Consider the following 26,233-nt stretch of genomic DNA (forward strand, 5'->3'; position numbering starts at 1 on the left):
GTTTCTAAAAAATGCTGGGGGATTCGAATCATTGCAGCTTCTTTATTTCAGATTTCTAGAGCAGCAGTCAGACACGGAAGCTTTTATTTTTTGCACAGAACCGTAATTAAAAAGGAAATAGAAAGAGACTATGAATTCCTGATACTGTTAATAGGGCGGCTGTCTTTGTTTCCGACTGCCTTCTTTAGATATTTGGGTTAACTGCTTATTTTCATTATTCTGAGTTATGTGACTTTTCAAGATTCTCCTAATTGGCCCCAGTGGAATTTTGAGCAAAAAAAAAAGAAAATCCCTTGATGTCCCCCATACTCGTAACAGTATCATTGTAATCTGTGCACATAATATTGTTGTAGTTTTAACAAGATTCCAGTGTTTCATCATAGCGAGGGACCGGTTTCATTTCCAGATTTAATTTCCCCCTTTTTTTTTCTTCTGCTCTCTGCCGTCATTTTTGATACTCGTCACCACAATCACATGACAGATGGTCCCTTCTAGACCCTGTAATTATATTTCCAGCTTCAGATTCATAATTCATCAAACTGATGCATGATTTGCATGTCATCAGGAAAAAAAATGGGGAATTGTTGACTTGCTCCAATGCTAGTTCACGTTAAACATTTTCTATGAATTAATAATCGATAAGTGTAATAAGTTATAAATAATAAAAATCCTTTCCATTTCAATAGGGCCTCCCACCGTCGGTGCTCGGGCCCTAATAACTCATGGAGGATTTCAATACATTTGTTATACTGTATTAGTTATTTATGAAGGTCTGTGCATTTGTAGCTATGTTTGTTCTCTACAGAATTCCACCATATTGAAAATGTTAATATATAATATATAATTAAAAGTGATGCTTGGACCCTACAGTGACTTTCCTATTGGTGGGAAATGTTTTTCAAAGACTAATGAAGAGGTTTTTTTTTTTTTTTTAAATCAGAGTGCAAACCTCCACCAAGGCCCAACAGTGCCCTAAAAAAGATGCACACACTCATAAATACCAGTCCCCTAAACATGCCCGAGTTTTGAAATCAAGAACCATGAATTATTCTCTGAGAAGAAAAAAATAAAGTTCCTGGATCTGGCCTCCGATTCGGACCTTCGGCCAAGGCTGAACAATCCTACGCAAGGTTGTCTAGTTTTATTGTAAAAAAGAGAAAAGTGCAGTGGTTTGATGACCTAATTAATTGAACATTCAATGGCTTCACCCCAGGCCCATCCATCCATGTGCCTAGTTTTTCCACACAAACAACGCAGGTGAAAACATAATCAACTTGGCGGGGGGCAATTATCTCACAAACTTTTATGGCAACTGCTGCTGGACATGGTTAGATAATTGTGGGAAGGGGGGGAAAAATGAGAGCAGCAACTTTCTCCAGAATGCTGGAGGTAAATATTAGCTGTATGCGGTGAGAGGTTTGGCAGTAGGTGCAGCATTGTGCCCTTTGTAACTTGCAAGCTCAGACTGCCACACCTTGTAAATCATTCACCTAGAGTACACAGAGGCCGAGCACAGCGCACAACCGCTTCTGCTCTGAGGTGCTGCTCCACAGTCATAACAGCACAATGAAGCTTTGTTTAATAGAAGAAAACATGGGTTTAGAGCCGTGAGAAAATCATTCAGTGAATGTTCAGTGGCTAAGTAACAGTTTAACTTTTAAAATTGTAGAAATCTTATTTGAAATTAGCTTTTCCTTCAAATTAAGCTTGTATACAACTAAATAAGATTCTGTTAAAACTTCACCAAGAGACACATTCTTTAATGGCACTACATGATTACAGATTTAACAGCTGAATGCACACATACATACACACGCGCGCACACACGCACGCACGCACACACACACACGTATGAGCGCAGGGGAATGTCAAATCACTCTTATCAGATCAACATTTGTCTGAACTGGTTAGCTTTCTTTCCGCCTTGTACACAGACAGTTGCAGGCGATGTTGTTGACGCCTCACTCCACCCCTTCACGCCCTTGTGCTGACTTTTGCGGGATTACTGACAGAATGTTGCAATAACCTCAGGCACAGCCAAGCCCGAACCTACGCCCAGTTCTCCACCACGGAGGACGACAAGGCGCCAGATCTGTACTGTCTTCCAAAAACCATTGGAAGTCAGTAAACATTAATTGTGTGTCAATTATAAATGTGACAGGAATGTAAATTAGAAATATTTTTTTGCACCTTAAATATTAAAAAGTGCATTGTCTTATTTCATTTAGTTATTTATTTTTCTTTAAAAAATATATCAAAACTATCCAGCCTATTTAGCGAACAAGCAGCCACACAAATGCAAAACTGTATAATTTACCATTAACAGCATTAATGAATAAAAACCAAAATAACCACATTTGTTATGAATTAATTATAAAACCCCACAGCCCTTCACTGCATGTATATCAACAACAAACTTCATGACCTGTAAAGCCAAGCGACATGTTAATACAGTACATACAGATTATGTACATCATAGTTCTCAGTGCAAAAGACTTACCAAAATAACAGCTAAGAAAAAGCTAAGAAAACAAAAAGCAATGGCAGAGCAGGGCGTACACACACTGATGTTTGTTCTTTTTTTCCATTCATGTTCAGGGGCGTTATCGAGCACTCAGATCCCAGGCCTCGCTCTACTTGCTGTACGGTGAAAAGTAAACACCATTATTTCAGCTCAATTGTTCATGTCTTTTGACAGACGTCTGCGAGAGTTTTGAACTTCGGTCCGAGCGCGTTTAGGAAGTCGAGGTTATCGCCGTCGCCAAAGTCGCTGCAGCAGCCCACAGAGCCGGCTGCGGAGCCCACGCCCTCGAAACCGTAGGAGTGGCCGATGTCATCCGCGTAGCGTCCATCCTCCTCTGTTCCCAGGTACTGCAGTTTCTGCCAGACAAGAGGAAGCATGTTATTACTCTGAGTGTTGTCACCCTGGGCGATGGAGGGGAGATACTACACTGTGTGATATTGCCAGGATGCTCAGGATATGACTGGCAGCCAGATATTACACAGCAAACAAACAGTTCACCAGCAAAATACACAAACGCCATTTCTCGCAGAGAAGTTGAGAATTATTAAAGTTTACAGAGGATACTATCACAGCCCTACAGAACAAGATTACATTACACATGAGAGTCACCTAAGCTCTTACAGATAACAAAGAAGTTATTAAACCTCAGAGGTGCGAGAATCGGAGCAAATTCAATTCTGCCTCTTTTCCATCACTTTTTGAGCTAAAATCCACTCGTATATATATATATATATATATATATTTTATTTTATTTATTTTTTTGCATTTAATATTAAAAACACAAAGACGTCTTAAACAGTAAAAAAACATTACCCCGTGTAGATAGATGCCGTTTGCTTCCCAGTTGTGGAGAAAAGATGATCCCTGCTGAAGTTGTCCGTTGTCGAAGTTCACGCCACTTCCAACTAGCTGGCCTTCATAGTTGCCGCCGTACTGGCCATCGTACTGGGCATCGTACTGGGTTGTGTATTGCAAGTCAGGTCCAGACTTGTGCATCCAGTTGTCGGTCGTGCTATAAGCTCCGAGTGTGCTATGAGGTCCGAGTGTGCTCATGCTCTTTAATCCCGGGTATCCTGCATTCAAACCCTTAACTGAGCCCTTTGCTGCTTCGTCGCCTGCAAAGCTGGTGACAGGGATGAGACTGACATCCTGTGGAAACACACAAAAACAAACAAAATCAATGACATAAATAATGCAAAGAAGAATTATGCTCATAATCAGGGTCCTTTGTCTGAAACACTTGGTTTCAGATCCTGTCTCTACCAATAAAGCTCAGCCTGCTCTGATTGGCCGGCTGGCCCACTCTGTTGTGATCGGTTATCGACTTCAAGCACGTGTAGGAAATGTCCGCCTCACTCTCGCTTTACTTGGCTTGATAAGGGGGGGCGTACCAGACTAGGTGCTAGGCCTGCATTATGCAAATGTCCGGCATTTTGATGTCACAATGTGTGCGAAGTAAAACCTTAATAACACTAGACAGAAAAACAAAAAAAGCATTACATGTCCCCTTTAAGGATTCTTGACCATTTTTCATTACTCCGTTCTTACCACTTCCTCCCCTCGGCCCTCGGTGTTTGATTTGAGTATGATTCCACCGCTGTCTCCTATATCTTCCATCACCCACTTCTCTCTCTCCGTCAAACAGAATAAGCCGAGGAGTAAACCTGTTGGGACAAGTTAGAAAGTTGGAAATTAGTGCTCATGAAGGGAAATTTTCTCTTTAAAAATGTGTGGAAGGCATCACAAGAGTGAGCATAATGGTGTTGTAGTGCATGATATACAATGCATAATTCAACAGCAACCGAATCCTAAACTTTCTGTCACCCTTCCTGCACTTTTACTCATGCATGAGCACAAAGCTCCTGTTTCATTATCGGCACAGTGCAGCCCGAACAATTCTGCTGGCGGGAGCGTAGCAGCGGGGTACTCACAGAGCAGTAGGAGGAGGGCCAGAGGTAACAGCATTGCCAGAAGAGCCATGCTCCCTAATGATGACGATCTGTCCTGGTCCAAGCAGACTCCGCCCCTGCACTCGCAGATCCTGACTGGCACCATCTGTGTTTTACCAAAGCCCTGCAGATCTGTAATGTCCACTGCAACAATGTACTTCCCAGTTGGAAGCTCTTTGTTATGCTTCAACATCGCTGCTGTGGCTGTGGAGGAAATGTGTTGAAAGAAAAAAGACTTATTATTTCTCCCGCTCAACAGCTGGAGAATATCAGATCTTAAAAAATGATAAATTGTTTGTAACTTCATAGAAATTGAAGGCTTTTACTTGTAACGGACAATTTTGACTATGTGCTGTTGCTGTTGCTGCTTTGTTATTACTATTAGCCTCAAAAAATCTTTATCAGTTGAGCTCTGAACAATCAGCTTCTAAATAAGCTGCTTGCGGCTCCTTCACTGGGATGCTTTTCTTCAACTTTCTGGTTTATTTTGATTTGCTTTCACAAAAAAAGAGAAGATAGTAAATATTTTGCAGATGTTTCATTTAAAATAATTCAAACTGTCCTATTAAAACACTTTGTCCATCACACAGATTATAGATGGACAAAAACATACGTCCACCTACCATTATCTCTCACCACTGACCACCTGCCATCGCTGTCAGTGGGTATACTAAAGGTGAAAGGGGAAGAAAAGGGAGCTGCGTCGTTGTCTTCAGCCACAACCAGGACCGAGCCCAGCTCGCCTGGCTTCTCGCACATTATCAGCTCACTGACAGGGACTGTTGGCATGTTGTCGTTGACGTCCTCCACCTGGATGATGACTGTTCCTGTGCCTGTTTTGGAGGCTGAAATTCATCGGTATTACATTAGTATTCACGCAGGACAAATGTGGACAAGTCTGTGCTGGGGGAAAACAGGATAAACCTAAGTTGGTTGCATTCTGGCATTGCCTGTGGATTAGTGTCAGTTGTCTGTAATATAAAAATTCTGTATCTGGGACCAGAGCCCAGACTCCACATCAAACCGGATATCTGTGAGTCACTGTAAATCACCAGTCTCACCACCTGCGGTCTACAGGTGAGACAAAGCCTCGGCTGTTTGTTCAGACAAATACTGGTGAGGGTGGGGCTGGGGTTCTTAAGATCCTTCGGTTGATTAAACCATGCCAATCAAAAGATGTGACAAACACGTCAATTCTTGATTTGAAATTTCGACGTTGAAAATGTTTTGAGTGACAATATGATGGATGACTGTCAAACCCACAGGGGGACAGTGAGCTTATAAAAAAGTGATTAGATATTAATAAAAAAAATAGGTTAACAGCACAGTGTTGAAGGCTGTTGTGTCTTTATCCATAAAGGTCGGATGTACTTGAGATATATTTGTGCTCATGATATTTTCTGTGTGTACAGCATGTAACAAGCCACTTACTAGCATCAACAGCCTTCATGGTGATGTTGTAAATTCCATCCTGGACAAAGTTGGACTCTCTGTCGATTGTGTTTGCAACCTTCAGCTCTCCTGTATTTTTATCCACATTGATCCAGGCGGCTGGGTCTGATTCCTTGTAGTACCTGAGAGACGACAGTGGAAAAACAGCACATTCTTCAGGTCAGCCAGTCAAAGTCTGCCCTCCAGTGTTTCAGAGGTGTAACATAGTTGTGGTTCTGAGGACTAGCTCCAGTTGTGTTATTAGTTGCACCACAGGGAGGTTGATTTATCCGGTGTAACTTACTTGATGCCGCTGCTGCTCTTGGTCTCGGGATCCACGGCCGTGTAGCTTCCTATCCGTGTGCCGTTTGGCGTGTTCTCTTTGACGATGAAGCGGATGGTAGGAGCTGTGAATAGTGGGCCCTCGTCGATATTGGTGACGGTGAGGTCCACGGGGATAGACTTCCACTGTAGCTTGGGGTCGCTCAGCTCAGCTTCATTACGTGCCGTGATCTCCAGCTTTACTTTTGGGGTTTCCTCAAAGTCTAAGGGCTGGAAAAAAAGGAAGGGGTGTTTTATAAAGACAAATGTGTTGTCATGGCTCTCTGAGTTGACCTCCCATAAGATGTGAGTCTCCGCTGTATGTCATATTAAATAGTTGTGATACCCTCATGTCATGATAGATTGATTACTAGGACTGAATGTCACAACCGCTGGAAGTTTCTGTTTCACGTGTGTCTCATGGTCACTTTATCATGGTAATCATCCTCATTGTAAAAATAGAAATACACAATCTCACCTTAACGACGTAGAGAAGACCATCGTTTGTTTTGGGGTCCCTGTCGATCCTGAAGTTGCCATTATCATTTCCTTTAGTGACTTCGAATTTTGAAATCCAGTTCGGCGTGTCTACTACATCCTTGTCCTCGACGGGAATTCGAAGGATGAGTTTATCGTTTTCATTTTCTTGGACAGTGGTTGTGTACTGTGGGGGGAGAGAAAAATCCATGATTCTTAAATCAGATAAACAATCTTTTAGCAATAACAAGTTCAAAACACCTGGTGTGTTTCATTCGACCGTCACAAAACATGTGATGTCAAGGCGCTCCTGTTCAAGAGAAGCACTTACAGAGGCTTTTGTGAAGGTCGGCGGGTTGTCGTTGATATCCCCCACAGTAATTGTTGCTGTTGCCGTATTGAACAGCCCATTGACTGCACCCTCCATATCTCTGATTTCCACATTCACCAAATGCTTGTCTTTTACCTTAAGAGGAAGGTGAAAAGATGATATGAGAGAAAGATAAATGACGTGCTAAAGGAATGCAAGAGAGCAGTCCAAAGCATCTCATTTCTGTGTTGACTTCCTGTGTAAATTATTAAAAGCTCACCTCTCTGTCCAGGGTGTTGGTTACTGTGGTGATGACACCGGTATCTGAGTTAATGGCGAACAGGTCTAATCCATTCTTGAGAGAATACTTGATCTTTACATGTTTGGAGCCTGGTTCGTCTTTGTCTGAAGCGTTCACCTTCCCCACCACTGTCCCTGTGAGTTAAAACATAGTCATCTAGTTTATCGTCATCCACACTGAGGTCATCCACGCATCAGAACAACTGGTGTACATTCCATGGGCCTCACCTGCTTTGCTTTGCTCGAGCACAGTGAACTGCAGCGGGGATATGAATTGCGGAGCATTGTCATTCACATCGTCCACAATTACTTGGATGTTCAAGGGCCGGTCTGTCTCCACATTTGTGTTTTTGCTGAAAACTCTGATCAACAACTGTGAAAAAAATACATATAAGATTAAAGTTCAGAAATAGGGACACGCAAAGAACGTCACATGGTTTCATGTATTTTTAAAGATGGCCATAGGAGATTAATCACTATTTTCATTATCGAGGAGTCGCTTCAGACAATAGTGACAAATTTAACTATACCCACCTGAAAAAAATTGTATACAGTTGTTTGGACCATGACACCTCCTTAAGTTTTAGATTTATAATCATGGATATTTAGACGTTTTACAGACCAAACAATAATTGATAATTAAAATATCTCTCACTCACTATAAACTTTGGGAACATCTCACGATCAACTGGTTTGTGCACACTCAATACCCCAGTGTCTCTGTTAAGGGAGAACACGTTAGCTGGGTACTTATCGAAACCGGGTCCGCTGATGGTGTAGTACACGTCTTGTAGGGCTTCAGAATCGGACACAACCTGCAACAGAAACCACGTAAATCCAGACACGTTCCAGTAAACAACAAACCAGCATTCAGCTATTCATAAAACAGCCATCATAGTTAATGGCAAAATGGAAGGTAATGGAGGAACATGTGGAAAATGATCTAAATTAAACTGGTGCATTCTTCCACCAACAATCCAACACATTTCTTTCCTTTGGCTCCGGCTCAGGAGGTAGAGAGGATTGACCACTGAACAGAAGGTCAGTGGTTTGATCCCCGGATCCTCCAGCAAGACATTGAACACTAAATTACCCCTGACAGTGCATGAATGGTGTCATAGAGAAAGAGCTGTATGAATGTGTGCGTGAATGGGTGAATAAGACTTGTACTGTAAAGCACTATATAAATACAGTCCATATACCATTTATAGCAGAAAGAAAATCGCATTTATTTATCATAAAACTTTAAAAAGTGAAAAGTTTTCCCCAGATACGCTCCTTGATTCGTATCTGCACTAAAATGTAATGCATTCTTCCTGGGGTCGGGCCCGTTCCTGCACTAAGTTAGGTGGAAATCGGTTGGGCAGTTTTTGCGTAATTCTGCTGACAAATAAACAAACAAACACTTGTAAAAATAACCTCCCTGATGGGGGTGACGGTTAAGCACTGCATACAGTCTGCAGAAAGTCATGTAATTAAAAGGTGTGGGAATCAGAAAATCTGGGGGGCAGATTTGTGAGAAGGTAAAGTGCAGCAAAAGTAAAAGTGGGAGTACGTGGACTAAGTGTGTTGCCAGCAACGATCCAGGAGTCATGTGGTGTGAAGCTGAAACACGCTGCGTTAGAGCAGCTTCTGTTGTCAACATGAATATGACCTTCTTCAGATCTTTCAGATAAGGCCCCTGGGCCATTCTCTAATATGTTGACGGTTGGGAGACTCCACCTTCTCCTGGAGTGTTTAAGGAATTTATCATAAAACGTATAGAATAAAAATAAGGTTATTCCGCACCTTAATCCGCAATTAAACACATTTTGGTGGTAATCTGTTGGGTAGTTTTTTGCGTAATCTGGCTGACAAGTAAACCACCACACAGACACTTGTTTCTGAGTGTGTGAATCAGAGAATCTGTGGTGGGGCAGATTTGTGAGAAAGTAAAGTAAAAGTACTTCGTAAAAGCAAAAGTAAAAGTGGGAATATGTGGACTGTGTTGCCAGTACAGACAGGTAGTGTGAAGTTGTGTTGTCAACAGGAATATTACCTTATCTATCACTTTGGGAAAGGGCCCCTTGTCATTCTCCAATATATTGAAGGGGGGGGGGGCCCACCTTCTCTTGGAGCGTTTCAGGAAGCCTTGGATTTTCTTGGGTGACTGTGATAAGAAGAATGCAAAGACAACAGAGGAAGTTAAAAACAGGGGTCCATTACTGCTGGGGTCCATATAAAGCAGGTATAATAGTCAGTGTAATGTCAGTGCGCGGTCCTACCGGTTTCCATGACAGAGTGCTGGGTACAAGGTGAACTTCCATCTCACTTCCCGGCCCCGCGTCGTCCCGGGCCCGCACAGAAAATGTCCGCTCGCTCCCTCCCACGTACACGGCCGTGGAAGCCACTATCACCCCGCTCGACATCACCGTGAAACTCGGGTCCGTCACAGTGATCCGCACGGTGCTTCTGTCGCAGTCTGAGACGTCGACTGTAAAAAAAAAACCCACCAGGAAAGAAACAATAAGCAAAACAGACAAATGGCAAAAACAATAAATCGGTGCAGCGGATTCAAACTGACCGATAACCAATAATCAGTAAAAAGTACCTTTGGTGATTTCGTATTCTGGCGGAATAGTTTGCGGCACATTCACGTAGAGGTACTTCGGGATGAAACACGACTCCACACGGGGAAGGATCTGGAGAACAGTCGGTTACAGTTACTTTCACATCCGCGTTTCAAAGTTGCTTTGTATCAACTTAAAGTGTCAGTTCAACCGCAAGTAAACACATTGTTTTCGTTGTACAGTTGACAAAAACACAACATTGTTACATTTATACCAGTACAAGAAAGTTAAAGTACTCACCAACATTACGCACAAGGTGATTAATAGAACTTTAGCCATTTCTTAAATGTAATGTCCGGAGCAGGAAGCCGGACTCGGTGGACAGAAAGAAGGTGACAGATGATGTGTTTGTTTGGCCGCAGAAAACCCCAGTAAAGATGAAAGCTCCTGTCCGTGCACCTTGTGTTCTGCGTTAGTACGCACAGACTGTTACTGGCTCGGTTACTCAACGCAAGGACACACCTCGGCTGCCCCACCCAGACTCTGGAAGAGACACAGCTACTGCACCTTTGGGCTGTGCCCACTGTCACTGGCTGCTATTGTGCTGAGACTGAACACGTCCAACCCCTGTAAGTGTGTGTGTGTGTGTGTGTGTGTGTGTGGTGTGGGGGTGTATGTTTGTGTGTTTCCTGCCAGCAGGGGGAAACATTGTCCAACTCTTCTGCAACACTCAACTGACTCTGTGATCAATTTTAGACTGTTGCAGGAGTTCCAGAACAAAAACCAGACACCATGAATTCTCCCATGGGTGAGTTATAGCTGCACCATATGAGATGCAGATGCCTGGGAAAAGTGCTAAATAGAAGTCTTCAGCATTCAGGCGGTCATCGTTCTGTTAAGGCTCGAGCAGGTGCTCTTCCAATGTGGGGCTCGCCCTCATTAGCAGTAATCTCTTGTCTCCGTCCCCCCGTCCCCCCCCTGGTTATTTACTTGTCCGTCTGCCTGTTTTTCAAGAGTATCTGGTCCGAGAATTCTTGTCCAGGTCTACACAGAGTTTGACCCCAGCAGGCCCCTCCTCTCTCCTCTGAGGCGTTTAGGAGGAAGAGAACTTGGTTAACGCCACAGGAATGTGAGCTTTGCGAAGCCTGGAGTGGGGGAGGCTCCTCTCCCACAGGATAGAGCTCACTATCTCTATAAACTGCTGATAAATGTGGCCAGAGCCAATGTCACTGGGGCCGTGTGTCCTTTAAAATGTGGGTCTTGTGTAATGGAGGGAGCAGGCCTTGTTGTTCAGTGGTGTGATTGGGAAGTGAGCCTGCAACAGGAAAGGTGAAAATAATGTCAGGAAGACGGCGTTGATGTTTGAGTTTGGGCGTGGACGTAATGAAAGGGTTTGGGGAAAGGAGTCCCAACACTAAATGCAAGACAGACTCAGCAAAATAACCTCCCGAGCTAGAAAGACAGGCAGCCTATTTGCACTCATGCTTCTGTGTGTGTACAGAGTACACAGTATAAGTACACGTTCGAATGGATACATTTGTTCTTAGGTATTGTAATGATCACACTATACTTGACCTCTCCCTCCCTCACTGACACTGTGGGAATAATATTGTATTTCTGCTGAATAGTGGAGTTCTAAAGTGAACCAAAGATGATTCATTTCTCTTCCAGTCTTTGTCGTCATTGTCGTGTGACTTCATCGGTTCGTCTGTATCATGTTTTCATTGTCCGGGCGTCCAAGGAATTGCAGGTGTGTCAACTTGATGTTAGGAAATCTAGTCAGGAGCCAACTGTCTACATGAGGACAATAATGTGAGGCGTTCCGACCAGATGATACGTAGAATACCAGATTTTTCCAGGTAACACATTTGAAAAGGGTTTAAAAGATGGCACAAACACAGCGACGATCCCTCAGGCGGGAAAGTTTTCCGATTGCACCTGAAGCGGCTCCTCCGCCCCAACTCGCTCCACTCCCTCTGGATGGGTGCCAGATGAGAGGAAGGGTGGGGCTCTCACAACATGTGTCAGGGTTGTTTTTCGGTGAAACAGGTTTTACTGAGAGCAACAGCTCGTGATTATTGGTGTGTACTTAATGATAATATGGACTAATACTTATATTTAATGAGTGCAATAAAAGCCTTACAGCTGATACGTGTTAAACAGTTCAAGAGGCTTTTTCATATCCACCAACATGACGGCGGTGCCTCAGTCAAATTTCATACCACTCTCAATCTGCTGCATTTCAGAATAAACTTCTGAAGCTTTTTGGAGCATTTTCATCAATATGCCAAACTCACTGCACAGATGTGACCACAGATATAAGTGGAATCATTTCTCTGTCTGTCTCTTTTACACACATGTAGATTTATATCATTCGTCGTGCCTTATAAGGTCTCAATCGAAACCGCCCAGCCACCTTACTCACAAAGGCACTTAGTCACTGCTGAACAAAAGCAGCTATTCTACCATGTGCCACATGTGTAGTAGAGTAAAAATTGAGGCGTACACAATAAATTGAAACGAATAACCCAATCATGTCGGATTTAATTGATACCGTGTTTCAGCTCCGACACACCTTTGGCCACAGGGAGTAAAAGTTTCGTGGATGTTGCCCGGGCAAACTCTCATTGTGCCAAAACACAATGAGAGTTTGCCATCTCTCAAAAACATCTCGTTTTTGTGTGTGTTTCTGTAAAAGAAACTTGTGCACACACACACAGTTATACACACACACACACTCCAGTCCAGTGTGCCCAAACATGCAACTTTATTTTATCCTGTTTATTTCCCTCTGTGTATCTCTAAAATTAACTCAGAATCGCCTGCATGCAATAGAGACACACACACACACACACACACACACACACACAGTGTATTCCATAGCCACTCACCGTAACCTTAACTGTCACAACTTAATGTCTAACCCTAACCATTTCTAAACCTAAGTCTTAACCTTCAAGACCTTAATCACACGTTCACATAACCATAACCTAAACCTAATTCTAATCCCGGTCCAACCCTCAAACAGCCCTTTGAAAAAAAGTGAGAACTGGCCAACATGTCCTCCCTTTCCAAAATATCCTCACGTACTTTGGGAATTTCACAGGTGAAGGAGAAGTTTTGCAGACGAGTGAGAGAGCTGCTTCGCAAAGGGGCTCCGATGCAAGGGAGTGAACATTACAATCATACATGGTGGATAAAATCCCATGTATCAAAAATCCAAATGTTATCGTCTTGTTTTTGGAACTAAAAGGTTCAATCACCTGTTTATAACACCTGTTTCAGCCACGTTACACTGGCTCCCTGTTTGACCTTCATAGCAATTCATGACCTGGCTCCTGGTTGTATTTTTGATCCTTTTAATCCCATATGAACCTTTGTGTAGCTCCAGAGAACCGGCTAATGACTGAAGGAGACAGGCCTTTGAGTCAGGGCCACAAAGCTCTGGAGTGACCTGCCTGGAGAAATGAGGCTGGCAGAATCAGTGTCGTACTTTAAATCCCTTCTTAAAAGACATTTTTAATAAAAAGCCAGAGTAGTTTGTTTTCTTGAATTATTGTATTTTTTTCAAATACTTTATTTATACTGTTAGGAGTACTTCAGAATGTACTTCCTGTCAGAAAGCCCTTCTTGATTTAATCTAAGTTCTTTGCTTAGTTTATATATAGAGATATATAGATCTATATCTATATATATAGATGCATACAGGCATCGAAATGAGTACTTTAAAACTTACTTCTGCTTTTACCTGGGCTGTTTATTTATTATAATTTTGTCCCTTTTATTTGATTTTTCTTGCACAAAGCACTGTGTAAATGTGCTTTGAAAAGTGAGTGTTATTATTATTATCATTATTATTATTGTTTTTTATCTCCAGATCAGAGTGTAGTAGCACTGGATGATTGCCTGAGGGTGTAAACTGTATTTGTGCATATGTATATATATAAATGGGTATAATGTCACCATAGTATACTAAACAACATGTAATACTATATAATACATACTGTATATACTATAAATACTATATACTTACTATTACGATAGATAGATAGATAGATAGATAGATAGATAGATAGATAGATAGATAGATAGATAGATTTTTATCAAAAATAATTCATAATAACAGAATAATAATATTTAACAGTAATTTTATAAAAGCATTTCCGCTTCAGTTTAGTCTCCCTTTATGTTTTCTTTCCGCCGGGCTGTAGACAATAGACCGCACACACAAACATCACAACTATGCACAAAGTCGACACAACAACCACCTCCCTCCTCTTCCTCCTCCTCCTTCTCCTCCTCCTGTTATCAGCAGGAGCAATCAAACCCAGGGAGGAGCCGCCTTCTCTGTTACACTTCTTCCTGCACTGCGCCAGGGTCGAAGGCTGCACTGAACCAACAATACACACACACACACACACAGAGAGAGAGAGAGAGACACACACCGACAGGGAAAAGGACGCGGTTCGGATTCAACAAGTTTCCATTTGTCCAACAAGTCGATGGCTCCGCTGCTGAGGTGCTGCGTTTTTAGCCTGCTGCTGTTCTTCTTAACGGTGAGTCCACGGACCCACTACATGTTACACGTATGTTCATGGTCGTTTGGAATAAGAGTAAAAGCAGGTGTGGCTCCTCTCCTGTGGCCTCACACGCTTCTCTGTGCAGTAGAAACTAAACCATCGAGTTTACGCGCAGCGAGAAAATAAAGTTAATGCGCAACCTCCATGTTTACCGTCAATTGTGCGGAGGAGGGGGCACAGATCTGCCTTTATTTCCTCTTTACACAGCTTGAATAAAAGAACTATTCAAGCCACGTAGTCCCGGTGGAGTCCAACAGTCAGAAGTGTCTAATAGTTGATCTCAGGTTATAGAGGAAGTTTTCAGCTTCCAGATAATTGCGATGTATATTTAATATGGTGGTGATTAAATATTGATGAAAAGAATGTTCACATTCAAAATGCAATTTAAATAAGAGGAATGGCGACTGTTCATTTATTTAACACTTAATTAAAAGTTTTTTTTTTTCTTCATTGGAAGTAAAATAATAATTGGTTGTTTGTAACATATAAGTAAAAAAAATCTAAAACCACAGTGTGTGCCTGAGATCTATCTGTCTATCTATCCGTCTGTCTGTCTGTCTATCTATCCGTCTGTCTGTCTGTCTATCTATCTGTCTATCGATCTATCTGTCTATCGATCTATCTATCTATCTATCTATCTATCTATCTATCTATCTATCTATCTATCTATCTATCTATCTATCTATCTGTGTATGTTGGCACTCAGTAGAGCACGCACCTTTGTCAAAGCCCAATAATTTAGTTCTAAGTCGCACTAAATTTCACACACTCATAGATCATTTTGTTTCCCATTAAGATTAACACAATTATTTCCTGGGAAATGTAAAAAAGATTTTAAGTTCCTCGGTGAAAGTGAAAATGTCCACCTTCTTAATACAACTGCAAATAGCAGAGAGGGAATCTGTGAAACAGAAAATTGCTGACACTGCACTAACATTGAATAAGTTCCTCTGTGACATTCCAGGCGTTGTTGTGTAACGTTGCTAACGGCCAGACAGACAAACAAATGTCTTGGCGGAGGTAACGTATGTCATACCTGTGTGACTCAACAATGTGTCACATGAATTAGTATCTTTACACATTAATAACAGCGAAACCTTTTCCTTCCTCTTTGTTTACCTGCAGCTGGATCCTGGGGCAGCAGAAGGAAATGGACCAAGGTTACAAAGACAGAAAAGAGAATGGGTCGTCGCCCCCAGAAAGCTGAAGGAAAACCACGACTACACCGGCCTGCTGAGTATCGCCAAAGTGTGTAGCCAACTTCCTCTTTTGCAATCGTTCAAAAACAGATAATAACAGATAAAACTCAACATTCATGCACACACCTGTTGTGTGTTTAATGTGGGTAATCGTGTAGGATATTTTCCACTTCGTTGATTTTATCGTTTGATTTCTGAAAGCCTGAGTTTGTGTGCGAACAGGTCCTGATCTTTGTTCTGATGTTCACACAAACACACACCTGTTTGTTTTTATCTTATATCTCATCTGGATATAACCTCAGGTTTTAGGATCTGATGCTGTAATGGATGGATGTAATCAAGTGATGTTTGTTGCCAACAGACCGTAATGATCTGTTTGTACTTGCTCTCATCCGAGCGAAAACACTTTGAATGCCAAACTTTAGATAACTACAAACAAACAGCATTTTGTCACATGCTTCATCATCCAAATGACAATAATTTGAAATTAAGTTGTGTACATTTAGATAATTTATTTTTATTTTACAATAAAAACTTACAGTGAAGGCTGTTTGGAGACTATACCTCTGCCAAGGGTAACACCCTATCGACTTGTTAAAGAAAATGTCTTTCACAATCTTTAAACTTCCTGGATCTGCCCGTTTTTCCAGATCCGCTCCAAAATGTAATGGGTGTATTTATGTATTTTTATTCGTGAAGCACTTCGTAACTATGTTGTGAGAAGAGCTACATAAATAAAGATATCATAGATATTTTCAGGTCATGCCACACCCTTCCACAAAATGTCATTGAAGTCGGTTCAGTAGTTCTTGTGTATTCCTGCTGACAAACCAACGCCATCGAAAATATAACCTAATAATAAACTGTCTTGAACTTTTGTCCAGATCGTGTGGATTCATTGTGTTTCTGTATTTGTGTTTCAGATTCGCTCGGATCGTGAATACAACAGGACGATATATTATTCCTTATCAGGGCGTGGTGTCGACCAACCGCCTATAGGAAGATTTTCTGTCGACAGTAAAAATGGTTTTATTAAAGTCCATTCCCTTCTGGACCGAGAGGATATCGCCGTCTATCGTGTGAGTGCTCTCACAAATCCTGTTTGTATCGTATAAAGCACTTACAGCTCAAGGTGTACAGTGAGTACATGGTCAAATAATTGTGGTTTCTTTTGTTGTAGTTAAAAGGTGTGGCCAAATTCAAAGACGGGACTTATGCTGAGAATGATATTAATGTTACCATCACTGTTGAGGATGTGAATGACTGCATTCCAGTCATTACGGTTGCGCAGGTCGGATCTGTCAATGAATCCAGTGCAGAAGGTATTTAAAGACGCTCCACAGTGAGATGGTTCTGAAAAACAAAGGTATTTTTATCAGTACTCAATCATCTGCATTATTTCTTTCACCTCTAGGTACTGTTGTCATGAGAGTGAATGCTACTGATTGCGATGAACCGAACACAGCCCACACAAAACTCTTCTACAGCATTGACGAGGAGAGTAACAGGGATGGGATGTTCTACATCAACTCTGAAACTGGAGACGTCATGGTGAAACAGACCAATCTGGATAGGGAGGTGAGGCACTTTACTGACCTCTCAGCTCTATTGTGACAGCTTACAGCTCATATCACTCAAGTCAGATCAGTGTCGCATGAGTCGTTTCACACATGAAGAAAAAACGTGGAAAATGCAGAGTATGCAGGAGGCAGGACATGATGTATACATTCAGCTGCTGAAATCACAGTTTTTATTTTACAGAACTTCGACAGTTCCTCTCACCAAAAGCTCTCAAATGTCATTGACATCTTGCTCAGCGTCTATGGCTCCTCTTTTTCATCCTGAGATATTTGTATTCATTCTATTTTGTTCTGTTCATTTTTGCATTTTTCAAATTTTAGAAACGCAACTCAACATGCTCTCTGACGGAATTTTCCAGACCTTTTTCTGATGTATTCTCACATGGGCTTACACCATAAAAATATGTTTTTCCATTAGCTCTTATTTTGATGAATCAGACAGGCCCATGTGTGACCTTTATATGCATGGATACAGTTAATTAGCATCACCACACGAACTACAAATGATCTATTTTCCTCCATAAACAAAATTCCCTGTTGGATCACAGTCAATTATATTTACAATATTTAACCAAATATTAAGACAGAATCATTTTCATGTTCATCAACAAGTTTTGTCTCTGATTTTTCTTTCAGATCAAAGATACCTACAACTTGGTTGTCACAGCCTCTGACATGAATGGACAGTCAGGAGGAAACACAGGAGGCGGAGAAATTCAGATAAAAATTCAGGACATAAATGACAATGTGCCGACCTTGGAGAAAGAAATGGTGGGTGTGACAGCATATTTTCCACACCTCCGTTCTGTTCTTCAGTTTATACTTTTTCGGCTTGACACTAACGGTTGATTTGGATTTTATTTTGCAGTATGAAGGGAGCGTGATGGAGAACACCATCGGCACGGAGGTGATGAGGATTCAATCCGTTGACATGGATATGATTCACACTGACAACTGGAACGCTGTCTATGAAATCGTTTCAGGGAACGAGGGAGGCTATTTCAGTATCGTTACTGATGCCAAGACCAACGAGGGAATCATCATGGTTAACAAGGTAAAAACTAGAATTGCACTCAGTAGCAATAGAGCGAATACCTCCGCCAAGGTCCAACAGTCCCTTTAAATTAAAAACAAGGCTACACATTGGTGGTAGTGACAGGCTCCTATATCTATTTGTGATTACACAGCAGCCTAAACTTCTATAAAGACACATTTTAATCCACCAGATCCAGATTTTATTCGTATGATATTGCACACACTCATCGATACGAAGCTGCTAAATATTTCAGATTTTTTAAAGCAAAATTCTCTGAGAAAACAACAAACGTTTACATCTCATAATGTTAACAAAAGGGGGGGCGGGGGGGATTCCTGGATCTGCCCCAAAATCTCCTTGGTTCATATCACATTCTTCCACAAGTTTTGTGGCAATCTGTCGAGCAGTTTTTGCATAATCCTGCCAACAAAAAAAAATAAGAGCTTATTTTGGTGGGATATCACTACATACAGTTATAATGAGGAGCGTGTCTCCGTCAACCGAGTAACTGGTTTTATTAAAGCTAATGTGATCATGTGCATTATCCTCGAATCTACAGCCGCTGGACTATGAGGAACTGAAGGCCCTCAACTTGGGTGTGGCCGTCTCCAACAAAGCGGAGTACAATTTTGGTAGTAGCCAAACGTCAGGATCCGTCACCTCAAAATCCTACCCTGTCAAAATCAATGTGGTCAATCAAAACGAAGGCCCCCGTTTTCAGCCAGGTGTGAAAGTGGTGACCATCTCTGAGGACCAAAAAACAATCTCCCTCAACAAAATCTTCACTAACTACGCCGCTATCGACAGTGACACACTGGAGACAGCCACCAACGTCAGGTACAACCTCACAGTAGTGAAAGAAAGTTGCGTATATACACTTTCTATATGCAAGACAGTGCATATACGCAACACAACAGTGCATTTACAGTATCTCTTTGTGTCTCTGGATTTATGTGTGTTTGTACACTTTCAGATATGCAAAAGTCCGCGATGATGATAACTGGTTGACCATTGATGAAAAGACAGCAGATATCAGGCTGAATAAACTACCTGACAGAGAGTCCACGTTCTTGGTCAATGGAACATATTATGCTGAAATAATATGTATGACCGATGGTGGGTTCTGTAAATTTGTCGTCATTATTCCCACATGGACGTACTAAATCGGTAGGTTAATACTAATATCGCTTTCTCTTATCCCTTTCTTCCAGATAATCCCTCCAAAACAGCCACAGGCACCATAGCCATTCAGGTGGAGGACTTCAATGACCACTGCCCAAAACTGACGACAACAGCTCACACCATGTGCCTCGGGGGGAACGCCATCTACGCCACAGCCGTGGACGAGGACGATTTCCCCAATTCAGCGCCGTTCGAGTTCACTGTGATTGGGGACCAGGGCAATCAGAAATGGACAGTGGAGCATCTTAATGGTGAGAGCATGTGAAGAGGGAAGTTGGTGCTCATTAAAGTGGCAGCAAATCACTGTTTGAATGGGCTTTGTATTTATGAACAAATTCTGCATTCAGCTCTAGTCTTTACTTTTTATTCTGGTGGTTTCACGTTGTTTAAATTTGTTGCATAAAAACATGTTTACATTGTTTATGTTGTTCATCAGTGCTTCCCGGTAATTATCTAGACTCCGGTGTCCCGCCATATTGTAATGCCAACCGCATTGAACCTAGCCTAGCACGCCCCACAGCATACGCACCTGCGCAATGTTACCTTTCCCTCAAGTTGTGGGATTATCAAACAGAAGCTATGCAATTGGTTGATAGTAATCAACCACTTATAGTGATCACGATTAGCGGTTTCCACTGTTTGTTTTATGTCTTATCTGAAAATACTTTCTAACACACCACACTCCATTTGGCTTTTCCACGCACACTGCACTGCATTGAGCATTTTAAATTTCTGGCATGGATTACTGGGACACTCAGATCACACATAACCAATTATAGTAGCCATCTGCCACACCTTTCCTGCAAAGCTAAGTCTGTCATGAAAGGGTCCAGCCCGCGTTCGTAATGTCTGAGTAAAGAATGTCAAACTTATCTATGATATAAATATGGTCTCAATCCTTTTCTAGATACCACATCAATTCTCAGAGACAACGCCAACTTGTGGCCAGGCATCTTCCAAGTGGCCGTGGAGGTCAAGGACCAGCAAGGGAAAGCGTGTGATGAGGTTCAGATGATCGATGTATCCGTGTGTGAGTGCGAGGAGGACACCCAAGTGTGCGCTCCGCGCCGTGCAAAGACAGTAGGTTTAGGAGCTGGAGGGATCCTGCTTCTGCTCCTGGGACTGCTGCTGCTGCTGCGTGAGTCAAGTCACTAGTCATCTTTCTTCTTTTTTCTGGTTGTGCACTTTGATCACAAACCACGGCTTTCCAGTACAGGGTGGTTTCACCCGACGTGTCGTAGCATGTTGAGAGAGATTTGCTGTAAGAGTGAGCGAGATACAAATGGCTCCAGCATCTATTCTTGAATGAGAGTGATTGTTTTTTAGATGGGATCTGTGTACTGTCCTAACAGTTTATTTTTATTTTTTCAGTGTTGCCGCTTCTGCTGTTGTTCTGCCTGTGTGGAGGTGGTCCAGTTAGTGGAGATTTCAAGCAGATTCTATTCGACACCAAACCGCAGCTGATGTCATTTCACACTGAGGGACTGGGAGAAGACAAGGTACTTTGACCAGAGCAGCGAATGTATTTTATTGAATGTTTTGATATATTTAGCTCAGAAAATATGTATCTATCTAATAATTCCAGAAATATGTTTGTATGTGCAACTCACATCTCAAGAACCGTTCTCTTATCGGCTTCACACTTTGCATGTGTGTTGTGAAGGACTTCATGACAACATTCTCCAGTTTAGGGTTCAGCGTACTGAAGTCGAGCTTCACCGATCTTTGAATATACCGGTGAACAGCTGTGTGCAGCAGCGTTGGCACGGCTTCAGGGTTCTGTGGATTGATTCCAGCAGCAGGTCTTAACTTGCTGCAGCTCAATTACTTCAGATCGGTTTAACAGTTTCAGAGAGAAAACTGCAACCAGTGTTACCACAGGTCAAGCAAACAGGCGGGTTTAGAACAGGCACTGCACTGGTCTTCTAAAACGCTGAATCTCTGATGGAATCTCACATCGTTCTTACAGGAGGTTCCTCTTCTACATGTCCCGATTGAAGTCGACGGTGGCGCCGCGAACCTCAAGAGCAACAACAACTATGAGTCAAAGGGGTACCTGGGAAGTTTGGCTAACATCGGAGGAGGAGTGGGTGGAGGAGCAGGATATGGCGGTGGCATTGATACATCCACTTTGACAGCAGAGGAATTTGCCAGGTACAGCAGATACGAAAGAGATTTCGCGCAAGAGGAGGCAGACTATAGACTAGGTGCAGGGATGGGGGCTGAGTTCTCTGGATACGGAGGTGGGGCCTTTGATGGGATGGCTCTATCTGAACACTTCCTGCAAGAGTACTATACAAATGTAAGTACATTTACATTTAATTGATTGACGCTTAGTGGTTGTATTATTCATTGAGATAGGGTCGAATTTGTAAATTGGATGATGATATGTATTTTTTCATTATGGTAGAAGCTTGTTATTCAAGTCCAATTCACATATGCTGGTTCTGTTTGCAGAAATCAAACCATGCCACACAAGAGTCCCAGCAGAAGGATGGACTGCTGGTCTATGACTATGAGGGTCAGGAGTCTCTGGCGGGTTCTGTAGGTTGCTGCAGTCTTCTCGAGAACGATGATGATCTCTCCTTCCTCAATGACCTTGGGTATAAATTCAAAACCCTGGCAGAGGTTTGTCAAGGATCGACCATCGTGACCCAATCTGCGAATGCAGAGGTTTCCAGCTCCCGACCACGACCAGTGTCTCCAGTCAGGCCCTCCACCTCCTCCCACACGCACTTCCACACTCACACAGAATCAGTCAGGGACAGTGACCGTGTCCATATCAACACTGTGGACACCTCCAATGCAGCAACCGGATCCTCCACGATCTTCCAGGAGGAGCGAATTACTGAGAGAGCCCAGGTTCCTACGGTGCAAGTCCAGGACAATATAACGATTCCCAGTCAGACCATGCTCATACAGCAGCCCACTATGTACTATACTGCTGCGCCCATGTATGTAGTCGAGTCCCAGCCCCAGATGATGCTTGTGGCAGGGGGCGCCCAGCAGCAGGGGCTGGTGCAAGTTGGTGGTCTCCAAGGTTCTCAGGGTATGGTCCTCGTAGACAGGCAGGTAGGAGTAAATGGAGGCATGGGGCAGGTGCAGGTTGGTGGTCTCCAAGGTTCTCAGGGTATGGTCCTCATAGACAGGCAGGTAGGAGTAAATGGAGGCATGGGGCAGGTGCAGGTTGGTGGTCTCCAAGGTTCTCAGGGTATGGTCCTCGTAGACAGGCAGGTAGGAGTAAATGGAGGCATTGGGCAGGTGCAGGTTGGTGGTCTCCAAGGTTCTCAGGGTATGGTCTTCGTAGACAGGCAGGTAGGAGTAGATGGAGGCATTGGGCAGGTGCAGGTTGGTGGTCTCCAAGGTTCTCAGGGTATGATCCTCGTAGACAGGCAGGTAGGAGTAGATGGAGGCATGGGGCAGGTGGCACAAGGCTTTTCGCAGGGAACCATCTCCAGGAAGGTGTTGCTGGTGGAGAACGGGTCCACCGCTGGACAGCAAGGTGGACAATTTGCGCAGGGATTTATTCAGATGGGACAGGGTTCCACAGAGCAGGGCCTTGAGGTCAGTGGTCAGGGCTTCGAGGTCAGAGGTCAGGGCTATGAGGTGAGGGCTCCCAGTTTTACGATGGGTTCACTCGGTTCTACAGGATTAAATGAGGATTTCTCTGGTCACACCCAAGTTTCTATGGCCACACCCAAGTTACAAGGGAGCAAGAAACAGGTTGTGCAACATAAGAAAGTCACTGTCACAGAGAGAAATATTGAATCCAATACAAGAGCTTAAAGCAAAAAAAACATTTGCTGAGCATATCCACAAATGTCATACTTCTCAATCTACTGAAACTTATTTCAGTTTGTTAAAATATACTAAACAAACTTCTGGTAATACAGATTAATAACTTGTTAAATTGTGGTTAAACTGGTTAATGAATAGTTTAGTCTGCTTTACCTAAAGTACAGCACTGTATGTCCTCACACTACTGCGCTTAGTGAACACATAGGGTGTGTTATTGACTACATGTCTGTCATGGCCATACAATTACACAATACACACAGTGTTGGTGTAAGGTTTATAGCAGAACTGGGAGAAAACAACAGATTATAAGAGGCATTTACATGACTAGCTGAGGGGGAACAGAACATCTAGTACCAGTCAGTGTAGGAACAAAATCACTGTATTTACTTTAATTACACTAGTAAGGCTTTCAGGGTGGGAGTGGCCAAAGTAAACTAGACTAAACCCGTCAGACAAACACTGCATATTATCTGATCAAACTGCAAATCTCAGGCTAAATCTCCCAACTAAAGAGAAAACTGGAAGAAGTGGAGAACGTAAAAAATTGCCCAGGGCGTAGAAAAAAAGTGTACACCAATCCCTTCATATCAGGTCAGCATTGTCAGATGGGAAAGTTTGAAGTATCACAACAGAGGCTTGAAATTATCGAACTATATATCTTTGAAGCCTGCATTTGGGAACCAATCACCTCTCTGCACAATCTCCTGCACAATCATACTAGACAACCAATTATAGCACCCCAAGTGCAGGTCCAGGCCCATCTCTGCTTTAATGGGAACAAAATGAGAGCGAAACACAAAACACATGATGCACTAATACATGGGATGATGGATTGCAGTCTGTACAGTCTGTAAACCAGCGATGGAACTCGTGTTCTCCTTTCTGGACATCCCTACAACAGATATAGGACTGGAAAGTGGAAAATCTGACATTTCATTGGTACAGATCAATACTACTATAATTCCTATTGTTGATCAAACAGCACAGAACCAGTTTCAGAGAAAATGATTACGATAAATTGATCATGTTTGATAAAGTCACTAAGACAAAAAACTTGTGTACATAGTATACTGCTGCAACTCACTGCTGCGAGTGTTGTATATTTTTGTGTGGTGTATTTGTTTTTTGTAATGTTTTAGCTGTAGCCGTGCCTTTAGCTGCTCTGCTGACCTTTGGATTGTTTGACTTAGTTATACTGTAACTAAGACCTGGGTGGGAATTCCTGGGAGTACTGTAAACTGATAAAAGCACCGTCTGCAGCAGAATCAAAGCCCGAGTGTCCGAATGATTTGATTCACCAGAACGAGACAAGGATGTTTTTATTGCAGCGTACTCGACAGAAATCGTCCTTTTTATTGTTGCACTCTCTATTTTCTACAGAATAATGTGGGTTCTCGAGTAACTTAAAAATTATCCAAGGCTGTTCATTTTGTTTTATACAAATGTATATTGTGACATACTTTTTTTATGTTAAGGTAACATCATTTGGGTTTTTGATCAAGTTAATATTTTCATAGTGAACTGTATGAATACAGCAGATGTTGCTCTAGAACAGCACAGTACTAAAAATGCATTATAGGGAGGATGTTTTCATTTTGAAAGTGTTGCACATCATAACATAATAAAATCGAATTGAAAGAAACTGGCCCGTCTATTTCTGATTTCTGAAATACCTTTTTGACATTCAACAAATTAAACAGCAAGTTAAATTGTATTGACCCCACGATGGGGAAATTCACTTGTCAGATAGTCAGAATGAGGTGAAAGAGAACATGTGAAACTGTAGAATAAAATAAACTAGGCAATAAAATTGAAGAAAATAATAAAGTTAAATACAAAGAACATGTACATAATATACGTCTTTCACTACAGACAAAAATATTTTTTGTAGTACTTCAGTAAAGTGCAGGGGCACAGGATGATAACATAACTATATATGTGCATTATGTATAAAGATACAGTGAAATATACATATATATGCATATAGAGACTTGTAAGTCTATAGGCTGGTATGGTAGACGATATGAATATGAGTAAAAATGCTATGTGCTATACACACGCACATATATATAAATTGGTATAATATCACTAGTATACTAAATAGCTAAATATAAATTTACAATAGTATACAATACGATATGAATATAAAAATGGTGTATAAATATATATATAAATAGGGGATCAGCTGATCAAATTCACGTGAAGGACAAAACTCCATATGGTGTCTTCCCTGTGTTAAGTCGTCCACCTCTCTGTATTTGTTTTCACTGCGTATTAGGTGCAGAGAGGTACTTTCTCTCCATTGGCTTGTTGTGTTACATACCTCATCACCATACCTGTCCCTGTTGAGCCTGCCTCGTTAAAAGTCCATTCCTGACCTGTAAACCTGAAGCCAGTTTTCTGTCATTTAAAGAAGGAATTCGGTCGGTGAGGTTCAAATGTCAGAGGGAGGCTGCTCTGTCCTTTTCAACAACCGCTTTCTTTGTTGCTGACGCAAACAGATTCAATCATGCTTTATGTAAACGAAGGAAGAAGAAATTCAGGTTTCCCTCATGGATGAGAGCGGCGAATAATTACCATGAGCAATGCAGGAATCCTAATTTGTGGTTTTAGACATGAGGTGGCTCGTGTATCGATCTTATCTTTCCACTAAGATCTGAGACTGTTGCTCTCAATTTCTCAGAACAAAACCAATGCGACAGGTTCGTGAATGCACCGTTGCCATGTTGCCTGCAAGAGTACAAAAGCTTGAGGGCATGTTCCACCACTGTCTCAGCTTTCAGACTTAGGTCATGTGATCAACAGGTGGAGGTATGGTGTCGGATTGACAGGGGTTTAGTTTATGTGAAGCTATTTAAAAAAGGCTTGGTTTTTACTGCTGCATTACATAATGCACTGTCGCAATGGCACTAAATATCTTGTAATGTTAAAGAAAGTGATTTAAAATGTCATGATTCTGCTCCTTTGTGTGGACCTGTGCCAACGTTCAATGGGTTC

The 26,233-nt window shown here is 42.1% G+C and overlaps 2 protein-coding genes across 2 annotated transcripts; one reads left to right on the top strand and one right to left on the bottom strand.

The window, feature by feature from the left end:
* Positions 1 to 1,744: 1,744 nt before the first annotated feature.
* dsc2l (desmocollin 2 like) lies at positions 1,745 to 10,472 on the bottom strand. Its single transcript, XM_035169969.2, has 16 exons — positions 10,162 to 10,472; positions 9,903 to 9,993; positions 9,577 to 9,785; positions 9,351 to 9,461; positions 7,972 to 8,127; positions 7,541 to 7,685; positions 7,293 to 7,447; positions 7,034 to 7,168; positions 6,704 to 6,889; positions 6,209 to 6,456; positions 5,905 to 6,047; positions 5,097 to 5,318; positions 4,456 to 4,677; positions 4,073 to 4,188; positions 3,338 to 3,673; positions 1,745 to 2,880 (listed from the first exon to the last, which is right to left on the bottom strand). Exons 1-16 carry the CDS (start codon positions 10,198 to 10,200, stop codon positions 2,683 to 2,685), a joined length of 2,712 nt encoding a protein of 903 aa, XP_035025860.1. The 5' UTR covers positions 10,201 to 10,472; the 3' UTR covers positions 1,745 to 2,682.
* A 3,731-nt stretch (positions 10,473 to 14,203) lies between these two features.
* On the top strand, positions 14,204 to 24,878 carry LOC118117848 (desmoglein-2). Its single transcript, XM_035170455.2, has 14 exons — positions 14,204 to 14,417; positions 15,567 to 15,689; positions 16,564 to 16,719; positions 16,821 to 16,962; positions 17,055 to 17,218; positions 17,857 to 17,991; positions 18,089 to 18,274; positions 18,816 to 19,093; positions 19,230 to 19,372; positions 19,468 to 19,689; positions 20,346 to 20,576; positions 20,810 to 20,937; positions 21,408 to 21,740; positions 21,896 to 24,878. The coding sequence occupies exons 1-14, from the start codon at positions 14,364 to 14,366 to the stop codon at positions 23,222 to 23,224; spliced, it is 3,624 nt and encodes a 1,207-aa protein (XP_035026346.2). The 5' UTR covers positions 14,204 to 14,363; the 3' UTR covers positions 23,225 to 24,878.
* Positions 24,879 to 26,233: the final 1,355 nt, after the last annotated feature.

The sequence above is a fragment of the Hippoglossus stenolepis genome, chromosome 11 (genome assembly GCF_022539355.2).
Source record: "Hippoglossus stenolepis isolate QCI-W04-F060 chromosome 11, HSTE1.2, whole genome shotgun sequence".
Classification (NCBI taxonomy): domain Eukaryota; kingdom Metazoa; phylum Chordata; class Actinopteri; order Pleuronectiformes; family Pleuronectidae; genus Hippoglossus; species Hippoglossus stenolepis.

Coding starts and splice junctions, on each gene's coding strand:
- dsc2l (XM_035169969.2), bottom strand. CDS start 10,200: ATGGCTAAAGTTCTATTAATCACCTTGTGCGTAATGTTG. Junction 5,319..5,904: donor CATGAAGGCTGTTGATGCTA/GTAAGTGGCTTG, acceptor GATGAATTTCAG/CCTCCAAAACAGGCACAGGA. Junction 4,678..5,096: donor GTCAGTGGTGAGAGATAATG/GTAGGTGGACGT, acceptor TTTCCTCCACAG/CCACAGCAGCGATGTTGAAG.
- LOC118117848 (XM_035170455.2), top strand. CDS start 14,364: ATGGCTCCGCTGCTGAGGTGCTGCGTTTTTAGCCTGCTGCTGTTCTTC. Junction 17,992..18,088: donor CGACCTTGGAGAAAGAAATG/GTGGGTGTGACA, acceptor TTTATTTTGCAG/TATGAAGGGAGCGTGATGGA. Junction 18,275..18,815: donor GAATCATCATGGTTAACAAG/GTAAAAACTAGA, acceptor TCGAATCTACAG/CCGCTGGACTATGAGGAACT.